Below are 14,940 nucleotides of genomic sequence, written 5' to 3' on the forward strand. Positions count from 1 at the left end.
TTACAGTGTCAAAAGCTTTTTTTAAATCGAGAAACACAGCTCCAACCACGCCACCTTTATCCAGTAAATGTTTAATATTTTCTATGAAAAAACAATTTGCAGTTTCCGTGGAGTGTTGAGTTCTGAAACCAAATTGCATTGAATGAAGGGAAAATGTAGTGGTATTCAAATGTGTTATTATTTGTTGGGAAATTAGTTTCTCTGCGACTTTTGACACTGTAGGTATGATGCTGATTGGTCTGTAATTGTCCACTGACAATGGATCTCCATTTTTGAGAATTGGAACAACAGCAGCTGACTTCCACACACTTGGAAATACTGCCTCAATAAAGGAGAGATTGACAATTTTGGTTACTGGTGTTAACAATGTAGAACTGAGTTCTTTCAGCATGCACACATCTATGCCAAATATGTCTCTAGTTCTGGAAGCTTTTAGTGTTTTTATTGTCTGTAAGACTTCAGATTCTGTGACTGTGCCTAGGTTGAAAATTGGCTCTGAGTTATTTATCGGACAAATATTTAGATTGTTAGATGGTAAGCTTTGGGCAATAGTGGAGACAGATTCAATAAAAAAATTATTGAAGGCATCTGCAACTTTGTTTGTATTATTTGTAATTTGTCCATTTATCTTAATTTCTAAAAATTGTTTCCTTTTAGTGTCTTGTCCTACAAGTTTTTTAAGTTGGTTCCAAATTGTTTTAGAATCCCCTTTTGCATTTTCTATTATAGTCAAAAAAAAATCTGCTTTGGCCTTGCGTATAGCTTTAATAGTCTTATTCCTCAATGTTGTAAAGAGATTTTTAGCACTAGCTGACTTAGCTTTAATTGCATTTTTTAGTGCACGATCCCTCTCTTTCATTAGTTTGAGTATGTCCGAGTTCATCCAGGGAAGTATGTTTTTATTGTGTTTGTGTTTAACTTTACAGCTAAAATCTTTAATTGTTCTCTCAATTGTCGCCACAAAAGATTCAGAGTCCATTTCACAATTTGTTCCCAACAATATGTGATCCCAGTCAATCTGCTGGACAGCACTATTAAATCCTTCCTGGCGGTTTTTTGGGATTCCAACAAACTCACGCTCTCTGACAGAATAATCAAATCTCTTTTTTGAGAGCTTTCTGGCCACAAGGATCAAATTGTGATCAGAAAGACCAGCTAACATATTGTATGATTTAGATATTCTCTCAGGTCGGTTGGTAAATGCCAAATCAATCTGGGTGCTGCTTGATGTGGTGATTCTTGTGGGCCCTTTGATCATTTGGACTAGATCAAATTTGTCAGTTATTCTTTTAAGCTTTTTTCCACATGATGTGTCCTCCCAGTTTATGTTGATATCACCCAAAATAATGGTCTCTTTGTTTAAGTTAGATTCTTTCAGTAATGTTTCAAACTTTTCATAAAAAATGGCATCTGAAGAGGGGGGGCGATATACCACAATGATTGTGAAAGACATTTGTGGTGATAGTATAATATTTAAGCCCAAGCATTCTAGTTCATGATCATTCAGCTGTTGAATTTCCTGACACTGAATATTGTTTTTTATGTATATCATAACACCACCACCTTTTGACCCTTCTCTGTCTCTCCTGAACATATTATAACCAGGGATGTTAAGTGCTGCAGAGGGGGCATTATTATAGAGCCAGGTCTCAGTTAGACAAAGATAATCCAAATTTGAGTTAAGTAACAGGTGATTAACTTGATCTGTTTTTGACATGATGCTTCTTATATTTAAATGCCCACCCAGCAGACCTTTGGGTTTTGCTTTAGGGTCCCAAACTATTTTTGAGTTATTGACAGTTTGAAAGAACGCCCATTTCCGGTGTTTGGCTACCCCTGGATTGAGCCGCTTCCTGGTTACGGTTGTTACCATGGTGACGGAGCGGCCATTCAGTAAAGTTTGTTGTTGTTGTGTGTCCGAATCATGCCTCCCGCTCCCAAGTGAGGCCAAGGTTGTACCATGCTGTTGTCCCACGGAGTCACTACTAAAGCTTCCGTCCGACACACCGACACAAACCCTCGGACCCGGAGTTTCCTCGTGCAGCGTCCCATCAAACCGCCCCGGTACCGCCCCATCCACACCATCACCCGCGCCTCCCCGAACAGACAGCTCGACCACAGTTGACGAGGGGAACAGAGGAAGGAGAGGATCAAGATATTGTGCAGAGGAACACGGAGATGTACCTGAACGTACCTGCAAGGTATGAGTAGCGTGTTTGTCCTCTGCGCGTGGGTTAGCCTCTCCTGGCGTCTTGAAGTGATGCGGACCTGGGCACGGGTGGATGTCTCCGGATAACATCAAACATATGGCGATAATAAGTCCAGTTGTCAGCGGTGATTGAGTCGGTGTTGTTGATTTAGTCTTCTTGGTAAACTTATTGTAAAGTAGTGGGTAGACCAAAGTCACAGCCAGTGTATAGGTTCCATAGCCGGTGCTTGCTTTTGCCAGATCATTGTTTGTCCGTTCATATCCCAGATCTTCATATTTTGACGGGTTATCATTTAAATTAAGCAGAGGAAAGATGTTACCAACCATCCGAACTGGATCAACATGAATAGGCTTTGAAATCTTTGTGAGCAAACAATAGACTAGGAGCACTGTGACAGCCCCTCTCCCACCTGCAGCCAATTTTTCATCTTTTCAATGATTTCATTTTGTATAGTGTCCGACATCCAGTTGTCTCTTCCTTCTATCCACTTTCTTTCTTCAGGGAGATCATAGGTGCGCTCCAGCATCAATTCATACAGTGTTCCTTTGCATGCTGTGTCGCCCCTGAAGGAAATTCCCTTGCTGCCAAGGAATCAGGTGGTCCTGAAGAGAAGCTCCAAACAGTGTCGGGCAGTAGCCTGCTTTCTGGCATGAGTGCTGGATAAGCGAGCATCTATGGGGACGTCATCCAAAGCGGCCAACTTTTGTATTGACTCGCTGTGCAACTCTGATCTCTCATGCTCGTTAAATTTTTCAGTGGTGTTACGCCAATTTGAAAAGCCGGCATTCATGAAGGGGTTGTCTTTCTTAAATTTGTCTCTAGGTATGACTTTTTTTCCGACTGCTTTCATGCAAATCAGTCTCTTCCACATAATGCAGCCACTGCCATCTAACAAACCGGTGCCACAGAACGTGAGAACGTTTCATTACCACAACGCCGTGCAGGAAATTTGAAACTGGATGTTGGCTGGAAGGGCTTGTCTAATCCAATCACGCTAGGTTGGGTTGCGGGTGCTGAGACTGGGCCTGCCGGTGCAACTGCAGGCAGAGGCGGGCGGACAGACTCCGTTGTCATGGTTGCGGTACTAGAGTTCTTCACTGGTGGTTTTCCAAAAAAATCCAAAATCTGTTTCTGTGCCATATTTCCTCCTCGTTTCTGTCATTAGACTATGTAAATTTACTAGTCTGCTGCTGCCATGGATGGATGTATGCTGCATGGAACGAGCGGGAAACCTCTTTACTCTGCGACCACTAGCCTGCCAGCCTGACGTTGACAACGTAACTTCCGAACCTGTGTTGATTAGACCTCAAAATAATGAAATTAAAATCCAAAATACACGTAATAGCCTACGTGTGTCAAAATCATTTCCTAAAATAATCATAAGGAATTTATAAATTGTGCAAAATATTTTTAATAGGCCTACATTTTTTTTTAAATCTCCCTCTCGCCAATAGGGGGTGCTGCAGTACCCCCACTTCCCGCGGCCGTGAAATCGCATGTTAGTTAGAACCGCGCAACAGCACGCAAATTAAATGTTTAACAGGCAAAGTTTTAATGCACAGGCAAATAAAATCACTATGATACATGTACAAAGGTTGTTGTAGTCTGTTTAAAGATGTTTCGCCATTATGGTGATTAGTTTTCCCTTTAGTTGAGCACTTGGCCATTGACTTTGGTTGACTAAATTCTCTTTCAGCAATTGTTGAAAGTGTATGCTCATTTCAACAACATGTCATGTTCCTGGCTGCACTGACATAACTTTTACTATATGCACTTTGAAAAAGTCTTTAAAAACAGCAACTTTCAGTTTTGAACTTTCAATATCAAATTTTTACTAAATGTCCCATTGAAAGCGCTCTTCTCATAACCCCTGCTATTGAACAAACTGGTAATGATTATGCTTTTATTAGGCATTTATTCTTTAAATGTTTTTATGCTTTTTAACTGATTTGTGTACAGATCTTGTGAAACAGGAGACCATTAATGCTTTGAAACGTTTTACCAGTTTACTAGTTACTGATTAATAATGTAATCATTAAAGATTTCAGTTCCCTTTCGTGGTCACTACGAGTTACGTCAGTGACGACGAATGGGGTTTCGCTTAGAAAGCCTCTCACCTTCGAGTATACAAAACGAGCCATGGGTGTGCGGAATTTGCATAGCGTAAGTCCGCCCCACCTCGTGGGTATATAAGGAAGTACGCTGGCAACATGCAGATATGTTTTCGCTTCAGAGTCAAGAGTTCTCTTCACTCCTACAAGCCATTCTGAATCATCTTCACTCCACTCCACGAGCGGCTCTTCAGTGTGTTGGTGTGGCGGCACGTTCCAGCGAGATCGCATTGCCTGCTGGTGATCTGTGCAGTGATTCTCCCTGGGCACTTCAGCACTCTGCTGAGCTTTTTCCTCTCTCTAAAAGAGCTGCACGCGGCATGTCTTTTTCAAGACGGCTTGCCCGTGTATTTACTGGATGTGGGCGCGTGATTCATCTGCCTAACGGTCACGAGCGCTGTTTCGCGTGTTGGGCTTAATCACGCTCGGCAGCGCTCGTAGATGAGTCATGTTTTCATTGCGGGGAACATGACCATTGTGATGTTTATAGATTGAGACTCAATGATCTCCGTGTGGGTAGAGTCCCCTCTGCCACACCCCAATCTATCTCTTCCTCGAGAGGGGATACTTTGGCTGGTGGCCAGGGTGATCTGAGGGTTATGGTGTGGCATAATACCGACGAGCATTCCTCGGGCCACATCGCAAACCGTGGGGCTTCCGTGTGTGCCTGGTTCCTCTCGGGGACCCAGTGTTTTCATTCGGGGCTCCAGCAGATGGTGTCATGTCACTCACAGCATCACAAGGCGGGCTTGATTCCTTTGGAAATGAGGGTTCGACTACGTTGCCTCCCTCGGGAGTGTCAGCGTTAGTCGAGTCAGATCCAGAGCTGATGGCCATGCTTTCCCGGGCAGCTGAAAGCATCGGTTGGAGTGGCGCCGCCATCCTAACCCCTCCCTGCGGCCCCTCCCCTCGAGCCTTCGCTGGCCCCGAGCACCGCCCGTCAAACGCCAGGCTAAGCAGCACTCTCGAGACGGGCAGCTTGGAGTTAGGGCTCAGTTCTTCTCAGGAGCTGGTAGCAGGGCCACTCCTTCCCCCGGTGGAGGGCCAGGGGAGAATCTCTTGTTTCAAGAACTGATGCCCCTTCCTCCAAGCCCCAAGAGGCTGTGGATGACAGTGCATGCCGTTCACGAGCCTCGCCACTCTCATCCCCCTCTGTCGCCAGACCCCTGCCAGAGCACGCCCCGTGGAACGCTGGTCCTTCCCTGGCCTCCTCTGGCAGGACGCGGCTAATGGCCCCCACACCGGGCCGCTATGCCACCCACGTCCGGGCCGGTCATTCCGCTTCGCTGCACCACCGAGGGTACGTCTGTGGTTCGCATGACCCTGCTGGCACAGTTCTTGGGAGCCTGGCTAGAGCTCCCAACCTGTTCCGCTGGGTCGCCCGAACCATCAGGCTCGGCTATGCGATTCAGTTTGCACGGTCTCCCCCCCGCTTCAGGGGAGGCCACTTCACTATGGTCGGTGGCAATGCCCCTATCATGAGAGTGGAGGTTGCACCCTACTGGCGAAGGGTGCGATCGAGACTATCCCTCCAGCCGAAATGAGGTCCGGGCTTTACAGCCCCTACTTCATTGTCCCGAAGAAATCCGGTGGGTTATGGCCAATCCTGGACCTCCGCGTCCTGAACCGCTCCCTTCACAGGCTACCGTTCAGGATGCCATGGCCAAACGCATTTTTTTGTGCGGCCACAGGATTGGTTTGCAGTGATCGACCTGAAGGACGCCTACATCCATGTCTACATTCTACCTCGACACAGACCGTTCCTACGGTTTGCTTTCGAGGGGCAGGCATACCAGTACGCGGTTCTCCCATTCGGGCTAGCCCTGTCTCATCGCGTCTTCGCGAAGGTCGTCGAGGCAGCCCTTATTCCTCTACGGGAACACGGGGTTCGCATCCTGAACTATCTCGACGACTGGCTGATCCTAGCTCACTCTCGAGACCAGGTTTGCAAACACAGGGAGCTAGTGCTCCGGCACCTAGCTCGTCTGGGCCTTCGGGTCAACTGGGAGAAGAGCAAACTTTCCCCGTGCAGAGGATCTCTTTTCTCGGTATGAAAATCGACTCGGTCACAATGTGCACGCAGCTTATGAGCGAGCGCGCGCAGTCACTGCTGACTTGCCTCCGTCAATTTGAGGGCAAGAGTGCGGTTCCACAGCAACGCCGCTGGGATTGCTTCATATGAGACCGCTTCAGCACTGACTTCGTGATCGAGTCCTGAGGTGGGCATGGCAACACGGCACGTTCCGAGTCCCAGTGACTCCGGCCTGCCGTCAGACCTTCACCCCGTGGACAAACCTCAGCTTTCTACGGGCCGGAATGCCCTTAGAACGAGCCCCCAGAACCACCACGGGCTGGGGCGCCATGTGCAATGGACATGCTGCCGCGGGCTCCTAGACAGGACCCCAGCGCCTTTGGCATGTCAATTGTCTCGCCCTGCACCGCTTCCTTGCGCTGCTCAGGGGTCAGCACGTACTAGTCCGATCAAACAATACAGCGACAGTAGCATACATCAACCGACAAGGTGGTATACGCTACCTCCTCCTAAGGAGTCAGAAGCATCAAGGTCGCTTCGAGCCATTATATCCCGGGAGACCTGAACCGTGCAGCCGACGAGCTGTCACGGTCTCGGCCTCTCCCTGGAGAATGGAGACTCCATCCCCAGACGGTTCAGCTGATCTGGGATCAGTTCGGGGACGCACAGGTAGACCTGTTTGCCTCCCACGACTCGTCCCATTGCGACCTGTGCAAGATCAGGGAGGACGAGGAGCAGGTAATTTTGGTTGCCCCTTATTGACACAACCGGACCTGGTTCCCCGAACTTGTACTCCTCGCGACAGCACCTCCCTGGCCAATTCCTCTGAGGAAGGACCTCCTCTCTCAGGGACGTGGCACCCTTGCCCCGATCTTTGGAACCTCCACGTGTGGCTCCTGGACGGGACGAGGCAGGTTTGAGTACCCTACCACCTATGGTGGTGGCTACCATCACTTCCGCTAGAGCATTGTCCACGAGACATGCCTATGCGTTGAAGTGGAACCTCTTCATCAACTGGTGTTCTTCCCGCCGAAAAGACCGCACAAAATACCAGATCAGTGTCGTGCTTTCCTTCCTGCAAGAAGGGTTGGAGCGAAGGCTGTCTCCCTCCACCCTGAAAGTGTATGTTGCCGCTATTGCTGCACATCACGATGCAGTTGAAGGTAAGTCTCTGGGAAAGCACGACCTGATCATCAGGTTCCTGGGAGGAGCGAGGAGACTGAATCCTCCTCGCCCTCCTCTCGTTCCCTCTTGGGACCTCTCAGTGGTGCTAACTGCCCTGCAGAGTGCTCCCTTTGAGCCTCTACAATCAGTGGAGCTTAAGTTCCTGTTAATGAAGACAGCGCTCCTGATTACATTGGCCTCCATTAAGAGGGTAAGGGACCTGCAGGCATTTTCGGTTGACGAAGCGTGCCTGTAATTCGGGCCGGCCTACTCTCACGTGATCCTGAAACCCCGGCCTGGAGACGTGCCCAAGGTTCCCACCACACCCTTTCAAGACCAGGTGGTGAACCTGCAAGCGCTGCCCTCTGAGAAGGCAGACCCAGCCTTGGCACTGCTCTGTCCAGTACGCGCCCTCCGTGCTTACATAGACAGAACACAGTGTTCAGGACCTCAGACCAGCTCTTTGTCTGTTATGGTGGGAAGCTGAAGGGAAAGGCTCTCTCCAAGCAAAGGTTGTCTCACTGGTTAGTGGACGCCATTGCTTTGGCTACCAGCAGCAAGGTCGACTCGCCATGGGCTCTAGCACATGGCGCTCGCTAACAGACATTTGCAGAGCTGCAGGCTGGGCGACACCTAATACATTCACGAGATTCCACAATCTCAGAGTGAAGCCAGTTTCTTCTCATGTACTCGCTTCAACCAGCCGGTACTAAATTCTGCTCAGGTGTCTTCGCTTGCTCGCCATTCCTCTCCACGGACGGGATACGTGCGATTATTCTCCTCAGGTGAGCCTCCCCGCAGGCCCTGATTTCCTCCAGCGCTGTTGATGCCAACACCAGAGTTATGCCACTGGCAGCTTTCGCGCTTGGCTAGGTGCCTCCATGTGCATGGTTCCCCCTCTGGGCGACCCCCACGTGTGTAACGTGTAAGCCTCTCTGAGCATGTGTCTTTCCCTCTGCAAGCCACCTTGCCACCCTGGGGTTGAAATATTCCACCTGCGGCTGGACACCCCAGTGATTCCCCATATGCATCCCCCTCCGGGTCATATGTGTATTCCTAAGTCCCCCCCTTCCCAGTGTACCTTGGTATTCCTGTGTTAAGTAGGAGTCCTTCGTCCGTGCTAGCCTCACGACAGGGATCTCAGACTTACGCAGGGCACTGGAAGACAGCCGTGGTGGCGTGATTAGACTGGGAATCCCATTCGTCGTCACTGACGTAACTCGTAGTGACCACGAAAGGGAACGTCTCGGTTACGTATGTAACCCTCGTTCCCTAAGTAGAGAACAGAGACGTTACGTCTCCCTGCAACTTCCGCTGTACCGCTGGAACGCCGGAGTTCAGTCTCGGCTCCTCAGCGAAGAAACATATCTGCATGTTGCCAGCGTACTTCCTTATATACCCACGAGGTGGGGCGGACTTACGCTATGCAAATTCCGCAGACCCATGGCATTTTCTTGCCATTGGCTCGTTTTGTATACTCGAAGGTGAGAGGCTTTCTAAGCGAAACCCCATTCGTTGTCACTGACGTAACTTCTACGTTCCCTACTCAGGGAACGAGGGTTACATACGTAACCGAGACATTCTACTTTCAGGAGAGGGAACAAAAGAAATTACAAAGTTATAATCATATAATTCAATAAATCATATGTTTTAACCTTATGAAAATTGTTTTTCCTTTACATCATTAATGTGTTAGATAGATAAATATGCAAGCAAAAACAATGTTTGTCCCCAAAACACTGCTTGCATACAGACAGCTGGCCTACTCACACTCAACTCTGCAAGACCATGCTGGTGAACCAGCTTCACCAGCTCCGTTTTGCTTGAGAACAGAATATGCTGGTCCACCAGCTAGACCAGCTCTATGCTGTATTTTTAAGCAGGGATGTTCTTCCTGGTAAAATCATAATCATATATTTGTCTTGTTTTAGGTGATTTCAGCCCAGCAGCTGCCTAAACCTGACAAAGAAAAGCTCAGCTCCATCGTGGACCCTCTTGTATGGGTGCAGACTTATGGGGCTCCCATAGACAACAACACAAAGAAGACGCACCGCATTGACAATAATGGTACTTCAGAATTTTTTTGACATTTATTAATTATACACCAATGAGCCAAAACTTTATGACCACCTGCCTAATATGCTGTTGGTCCTCTGCCTGCTGCCAAAACGGCGCCGACCCGCTAAGGCATGGACTCAACAAGACCCCTGAATGTGTCCTGTGGTATCTGGCACCATGTTAGAAGAAGCAGATCCTTCAGGTCTTGTAGGTTGCGAGGTGGAGCCGCCATGGATCGAACTTGTTGGTCCAGCACATCCCACAGATGCTCAATTGGATTGAGATCTGGGAAATTTAGAGGCCAGGTGGCATATTACAGAAATATCTAACTTTAGAATCTTATCTTATCTGTTTGGTAACCATGGCAATTTCAGTTAGAACCTCATTTAGAACAAAAGCTATAACAAAATAGCATTTCTTAAGTGCATAATCTTATTTTAACTACAGATAGGAAAAGGGTAATACAGAAGCATCCTAACTCCACAAAAAATTAACTTTAGTGTCCTAACTTCAAATTTATTTGAAAGCCAACTCTAAAAATCACATAACAATAGCTCTGTCTGAGAATGAAGTCACATTTATTAATGATACAAGATGAAGACTCCCATGAAATATACTGATAGGCTTTGCCTTTTCTACCAAGTTTATCAAAACTTCTCTTTCGGCAGCACTTAATTTAAAGCACACCTATTTCGTTTCTCCATTCTCTAGCACTTACTTCAAAGCAGCTGCTTTTCGCGTTGTTGTTTGCTTGGTAACAGACCTGAAAGTTGATTACCGAACACGATGGAGCGGTTAAAGATTTCCTACAGATAAGATGAGATTTTGTAAGATTGGATAAGAATCCTAAATCAAGTTAAGATTTGCTTCTGTAATACAAATTTGTGAAAAATCCTAAATTAACATGTCAGATCTTAACTTAAGCCTTAAGATAGAAAGGTTCTGTAATACGCCCCCTGGACAACACCTTGAACTCTTTATCATGGTCCCTCTTGTGGTCCACATGTTCTGAAGACTGCTTCAGAGTTTTGGTGCTAAATAGGAAAAGGATCTACCGCCAGCAGTCAATTTTGATATTCTAGGTATTATCAACTGGCTGGAATTTTGAGATTGCAATAGACGTGAAGGACTATAATGCGTTAAGAGCTCTCTCAAGTACTGGGGAGCTAAACCATTTAGTGCTTTGTAAATAATCAGCAATATTTTTACATTTATATGATGTTTAATAGGGAGCCAATGCAGTGTTGATAGAACTGGGCTAATATGGTCATACTTCCTGGTTCTAGTAAGAACTCTAGCTGCTGCGTTTTGGACCAGCTGTAGTTTATTTATTATTATTGAAATGCTAAGTTGACCTAACTTATTTTGGTATTTTTTTATCTGATTTTTTGTTTTTTCATGGTCTAATGTGGGCAGCAGGCCACTTGTGGCTGAACCAACGTGACCTCTATTTGCCATAAATCGTATAAATCGCCGTAAACTCACAACAAGTACACCACCTTAGCAGTGGCTGATAGCAGGTCGTTGTGAATCACCGCCCCCTTTGTTTCTTAAGCTGCCCGGACTTAAACTTTGTGAAATGATTATTATTTTTGACTGGTATATGGTAGCAATTTACTATTGAAGCATATTGTACTTTATTTATTTCCCCTTTTTCTTAAATGTTTATACATTTATTTATTTTTTCAGAGGGAGGGGTGGGATGTTTGAGGTTTTGACCAGTAGTATGAATTCAACTCATTATTTACATTCTCTAATCCATCTAACAAAATGCTAAAAAGCAGACTGAGCTTGGTTAATTTTTATTTTATTTTTGTTTAGATTATGTTTTTATGTAGGAATGTGTGTGTATATGTGTATGAGTGTGTAAGCTCTCTTTTCTACCTTTTTGCTGCTAGTCCTTATTACTGCTATGTTTCGTTTGTCGGACTGTTTGTTTACTGTCATGTCAAAACTGTACTATGAACATCAGTAAAGGTATGTACAGATGGTGGACAACCAGAATGCCTATTACCGCCGCGCCAGCCAACCAGCCGCATTTCAAAGTCGTTCCCAAAATGACCGCCAGGTGGCGCAAAGGGACATTGTGCAAAACAGCAGCAATTGCCGTATTTTGAAATGTAAGTGGGTTAAATATAAAACCCTAAGCCTAATAGGCATATTTTTCATATATATAAATAGGCCTATTAGGCTACAACAGAATAGAACCAAAGATAGAATCAATTTTAGAACTGAAAAAATAGAATCAAAAGTTAAAAATAGAGACGATATTAGGAGCAATGACGCTGAATATTTTTACTATTCTATTGAGGAATTAGATAAATGAAGAGCTCTCGTGAGCGATACAATTGCATAGTAATTTATAGTGATTTCAAAAGCAGTCCTTAAAAAAAAAAAAAATACATGGAGTAGTGTGGCATCATTTTTGAGAGATTACGCGGAACGTGTTTTAGTTAAGATCCTGGTTTCAATGCCCTTGATGTATATAGGCTAGGCTACTGCTTTAAAAAAATGTCACAACGCGTTTTGAGATTGTTTTGAATTAAACATTGAAGTTTAAAATGTAGTGTTTTGGCACACCAGGCCGAGTGGCGTTACGCATTGTTCAAAAATCAGGTTTTATTCTGGCATGTTGAATTGGCGTTAGAATTTTGTTTTAGATTTATTAGATTTAGATTTTAGATTTCGTTAGATTTATTTTTCTCATAACAGCTAAAATAACTTAATATATGCCTTGTCTTAATATGACCTACTTAATATAGGCAATAGGCATATAATAGCCTATATAATAAATTAGCAAAACTTGGCCACTAAATATTTAATTTTCAATTATTTTAATTATCACAATTAAAGTTTTAATTTTATTAAATTGAACAAGCGCAACAATCAGCATTTAATCAAATATTCTAAAAGATGTATTATTAATAATAATGTTATTTCAACATAATATTTCGTTTTTTCGACATAATATGTGTGCGTGCAACAAGCAAGATGTGTATTTGTAAATCCGGTGATGCGTGCATTGATTTTTATCAATAAACAAGTGTTTTCTGACAGTGTCGACTGCAAAGATGAAGTTGACGATCGCCATATTTGTAGTGAACGCACCTAGAGAGAAATGCACATAAAGACATGATCAGAGAGTAGCCTTTTTCTTTTCGTTTTGAATTATTTTGTTTGAAGACATTTCAAGCTTTGTGTATTTGATGTATTTCTCATGTCTGTGTGAGGCATACGCTGAGTTTCGTTAAGTTAGGAGGATGAGATGCGCTCCAGCTGACGTGCAATGCAAGTGACCGCGCGGGCGCCTCCATGATTAGTGTCTGTTATATTTGCTTCTCTTACTTATTAAATCCAGGCAATTGGTTGATGAAAAATTGATTAAAATTAAGATACAATTTATAGAAAACGAAATTCACTTTAAAGAAAGGTTTTCTACTAAACAAAACTTAATGAAGTGGTCCAAATCATGTCTGACCCACTCCATATCCATCTCTCGATATAATGCATCCTATCTTACTTGTGCTGTTCACTTTTCATATTCAACATAGATGGAAAAAAATAACATTATAATATTTTAACAAATATGATACTAAATTAGATTATTTAATGGCTACAACAGTATAGTAGGCCTATAGACTCTATTTGTACAAATTGCTGCACATTAATTTAATTAAATGAAACCTTGTAACGAATTCACATTGTAGGGTAGACTGTGTACAGTTGAGACACCTTAAATAACTTGCGTTCGCAGCAAGCACAAGTTGTGATTTTTGCTGTGCACTTGCATATTAGTGTCAGCTGGGAAGGAAATATAGAGACCAGGGCCCGGTTTCCCGATAACGCTCACTCTTAGCCTGCTAAGAAGACTCGAAAGATATATCTTACCAAAGTAGTTTATGTTTTTAAGTGTGTTCCCCGAAGTGTCTCTTGGAAGCTTCTTAAATCGCTGCCGCTTAAGTTCAACTTAACAAAGGCGCTGTCCCAAGTGAAGGTGCTGAATTAGTTGGCATCGATTGCTCAGGAATCGATTTTACACTTCACACGGTGCATTACAGCGTTAAGAAAGACAACACGTTCTATCCAAATGAAACATTCCTCAAATTATTCCAGTAACTTTTATTTTAACATAGTGTAAGTTATCAGTAAAATATAGCCTATTAATTAAATGGTTAAATTGTCAGTAATATGTTCACACAATATGTTGTGACAGGTAGACGAACCGGGTATCCCTCGCTAATCATCCACCCTCCTTATCCCGTTGTGCCACTTGTGCAGCTTCTTTACATGGGTTTAACGACTTCTAAAAATTATGTAATTATGCTCTATCTATGAGATACCTTATTTATCCAGAAGGAAATTAAACAGTGTCATTCTAAGTGCACATTCAGATATAAAGTCTCATTTGAAGAGGCTGCGTAAAGACATTAGTTTGTAATGTACATTATCTGTGTGTTTGACGTAAAGCTATGCATGAGGCAAAGCAGTGGAAAGGGAATCCTCTGACAACCATGTGACAAATTCTAACGTGTACGCTCCTTCGTCAACATTAACCCTTAAAGAGTTTCTGTATCTTGGGGGATACAGTCATTTAACAGGCTGTGGGGGGAAGGGTTGCAGTTGATGAGAAACACTGATGGGGTGATGGGTCATGTAATCAGGTCATGTGACTTTATGCCAACATTCCAAATATTTGTATCAAAATCCAAAATGGCAGCATACGTGGACAAAGACACTGGCTATGAGGGAAGTGTTTTTATATTTTTCACGATTATGATATTTTAGAGTGATTTTGTTTTAGAAAATAGTTTTTTAAGGATAGTTTTACATGTTCTTGTGGATATTTTTTAAATAATCTTCTCACAACTTTGATTATCAGACATTGAATGCCTGTAACCTGGGGGATACATTGCCCATATAAGGGTATTTAACAGGGCTGATCACTCACAGATATTCTTATGTTTTGAGGCCTGTTCTCTACAGATATTGAATATGATAAAGGTTTTTCTTTAACTTGTAGTGTAGTGTAGTGTAGTGTAGTGTAGTATAGTGTAATGTAGTGTGGTGTAATGTGGTGTAGTGTAATGTAGTGTAGTGTGGTGTAATGTGGTGTAGTGTAATGTAGTGTAGTGTGGTGTAATGTTGTGTAGTGTAATGTGGTGTAGTGTAGTGTAATGTAGTGTAATGTGGTGTAGTGTAGTGTAATGTGGTGTAGTGTAGTGTAGTGTAGTGTAATGTAGTGTAGTGTAGTGTAGTGTAATGTAGTGTAGTGTAGTGTAATGTAGTGTAATGTAGTGTGGTGTAGTGTAGTGTAGTGTAATGTAGTGTAGTGTAGTGTAATGTAGTGTGGTGTAGTGTAATGTAG

General features: G+C 44.0%; 1 protein-coding gene across 5 annotated transcripts in view; it reads left to right on the forward strand.

The window, feature by feature from the left end:
- The window catches only part of plcd3b (phospholipase C, delta 3b), a 112,108-nt gene that overhangs the window by 67,269 nt on the left and 29,899 nt on the right, over positions 1–14,940 (forward strand). For 4 of the 5 annotated variants that reach the window (XM_084435171.1, XM_084435168.1, XM_084435170.1 and 1 more), the window contains exon 14: positions 9,449–9,584. The exons of the other annotated variant lie outside the window; for it this stretch is intronic. In XM_084435171.1, coding sequence (XP_084291297.1) covers positions 9,449–9,584 — 136 coding nt within the window. The remainder of the gene's footprint in view (positions 1–9,448; positions 9,585–14,940) is intronic. 5 annotated transcript variants of the gene reach the window in all.

Source organism: Rutilus rutilus, assembly GCF_951802725.1.
Source record: "Rutilus rutilus genome assembly, chromosome: 16".
NCBI lineage: Eukaryota > Metazoa > Chordata > Actinopteri > Cypriniformes > Leuciscidae > Rutilus > Rutilus rutilus.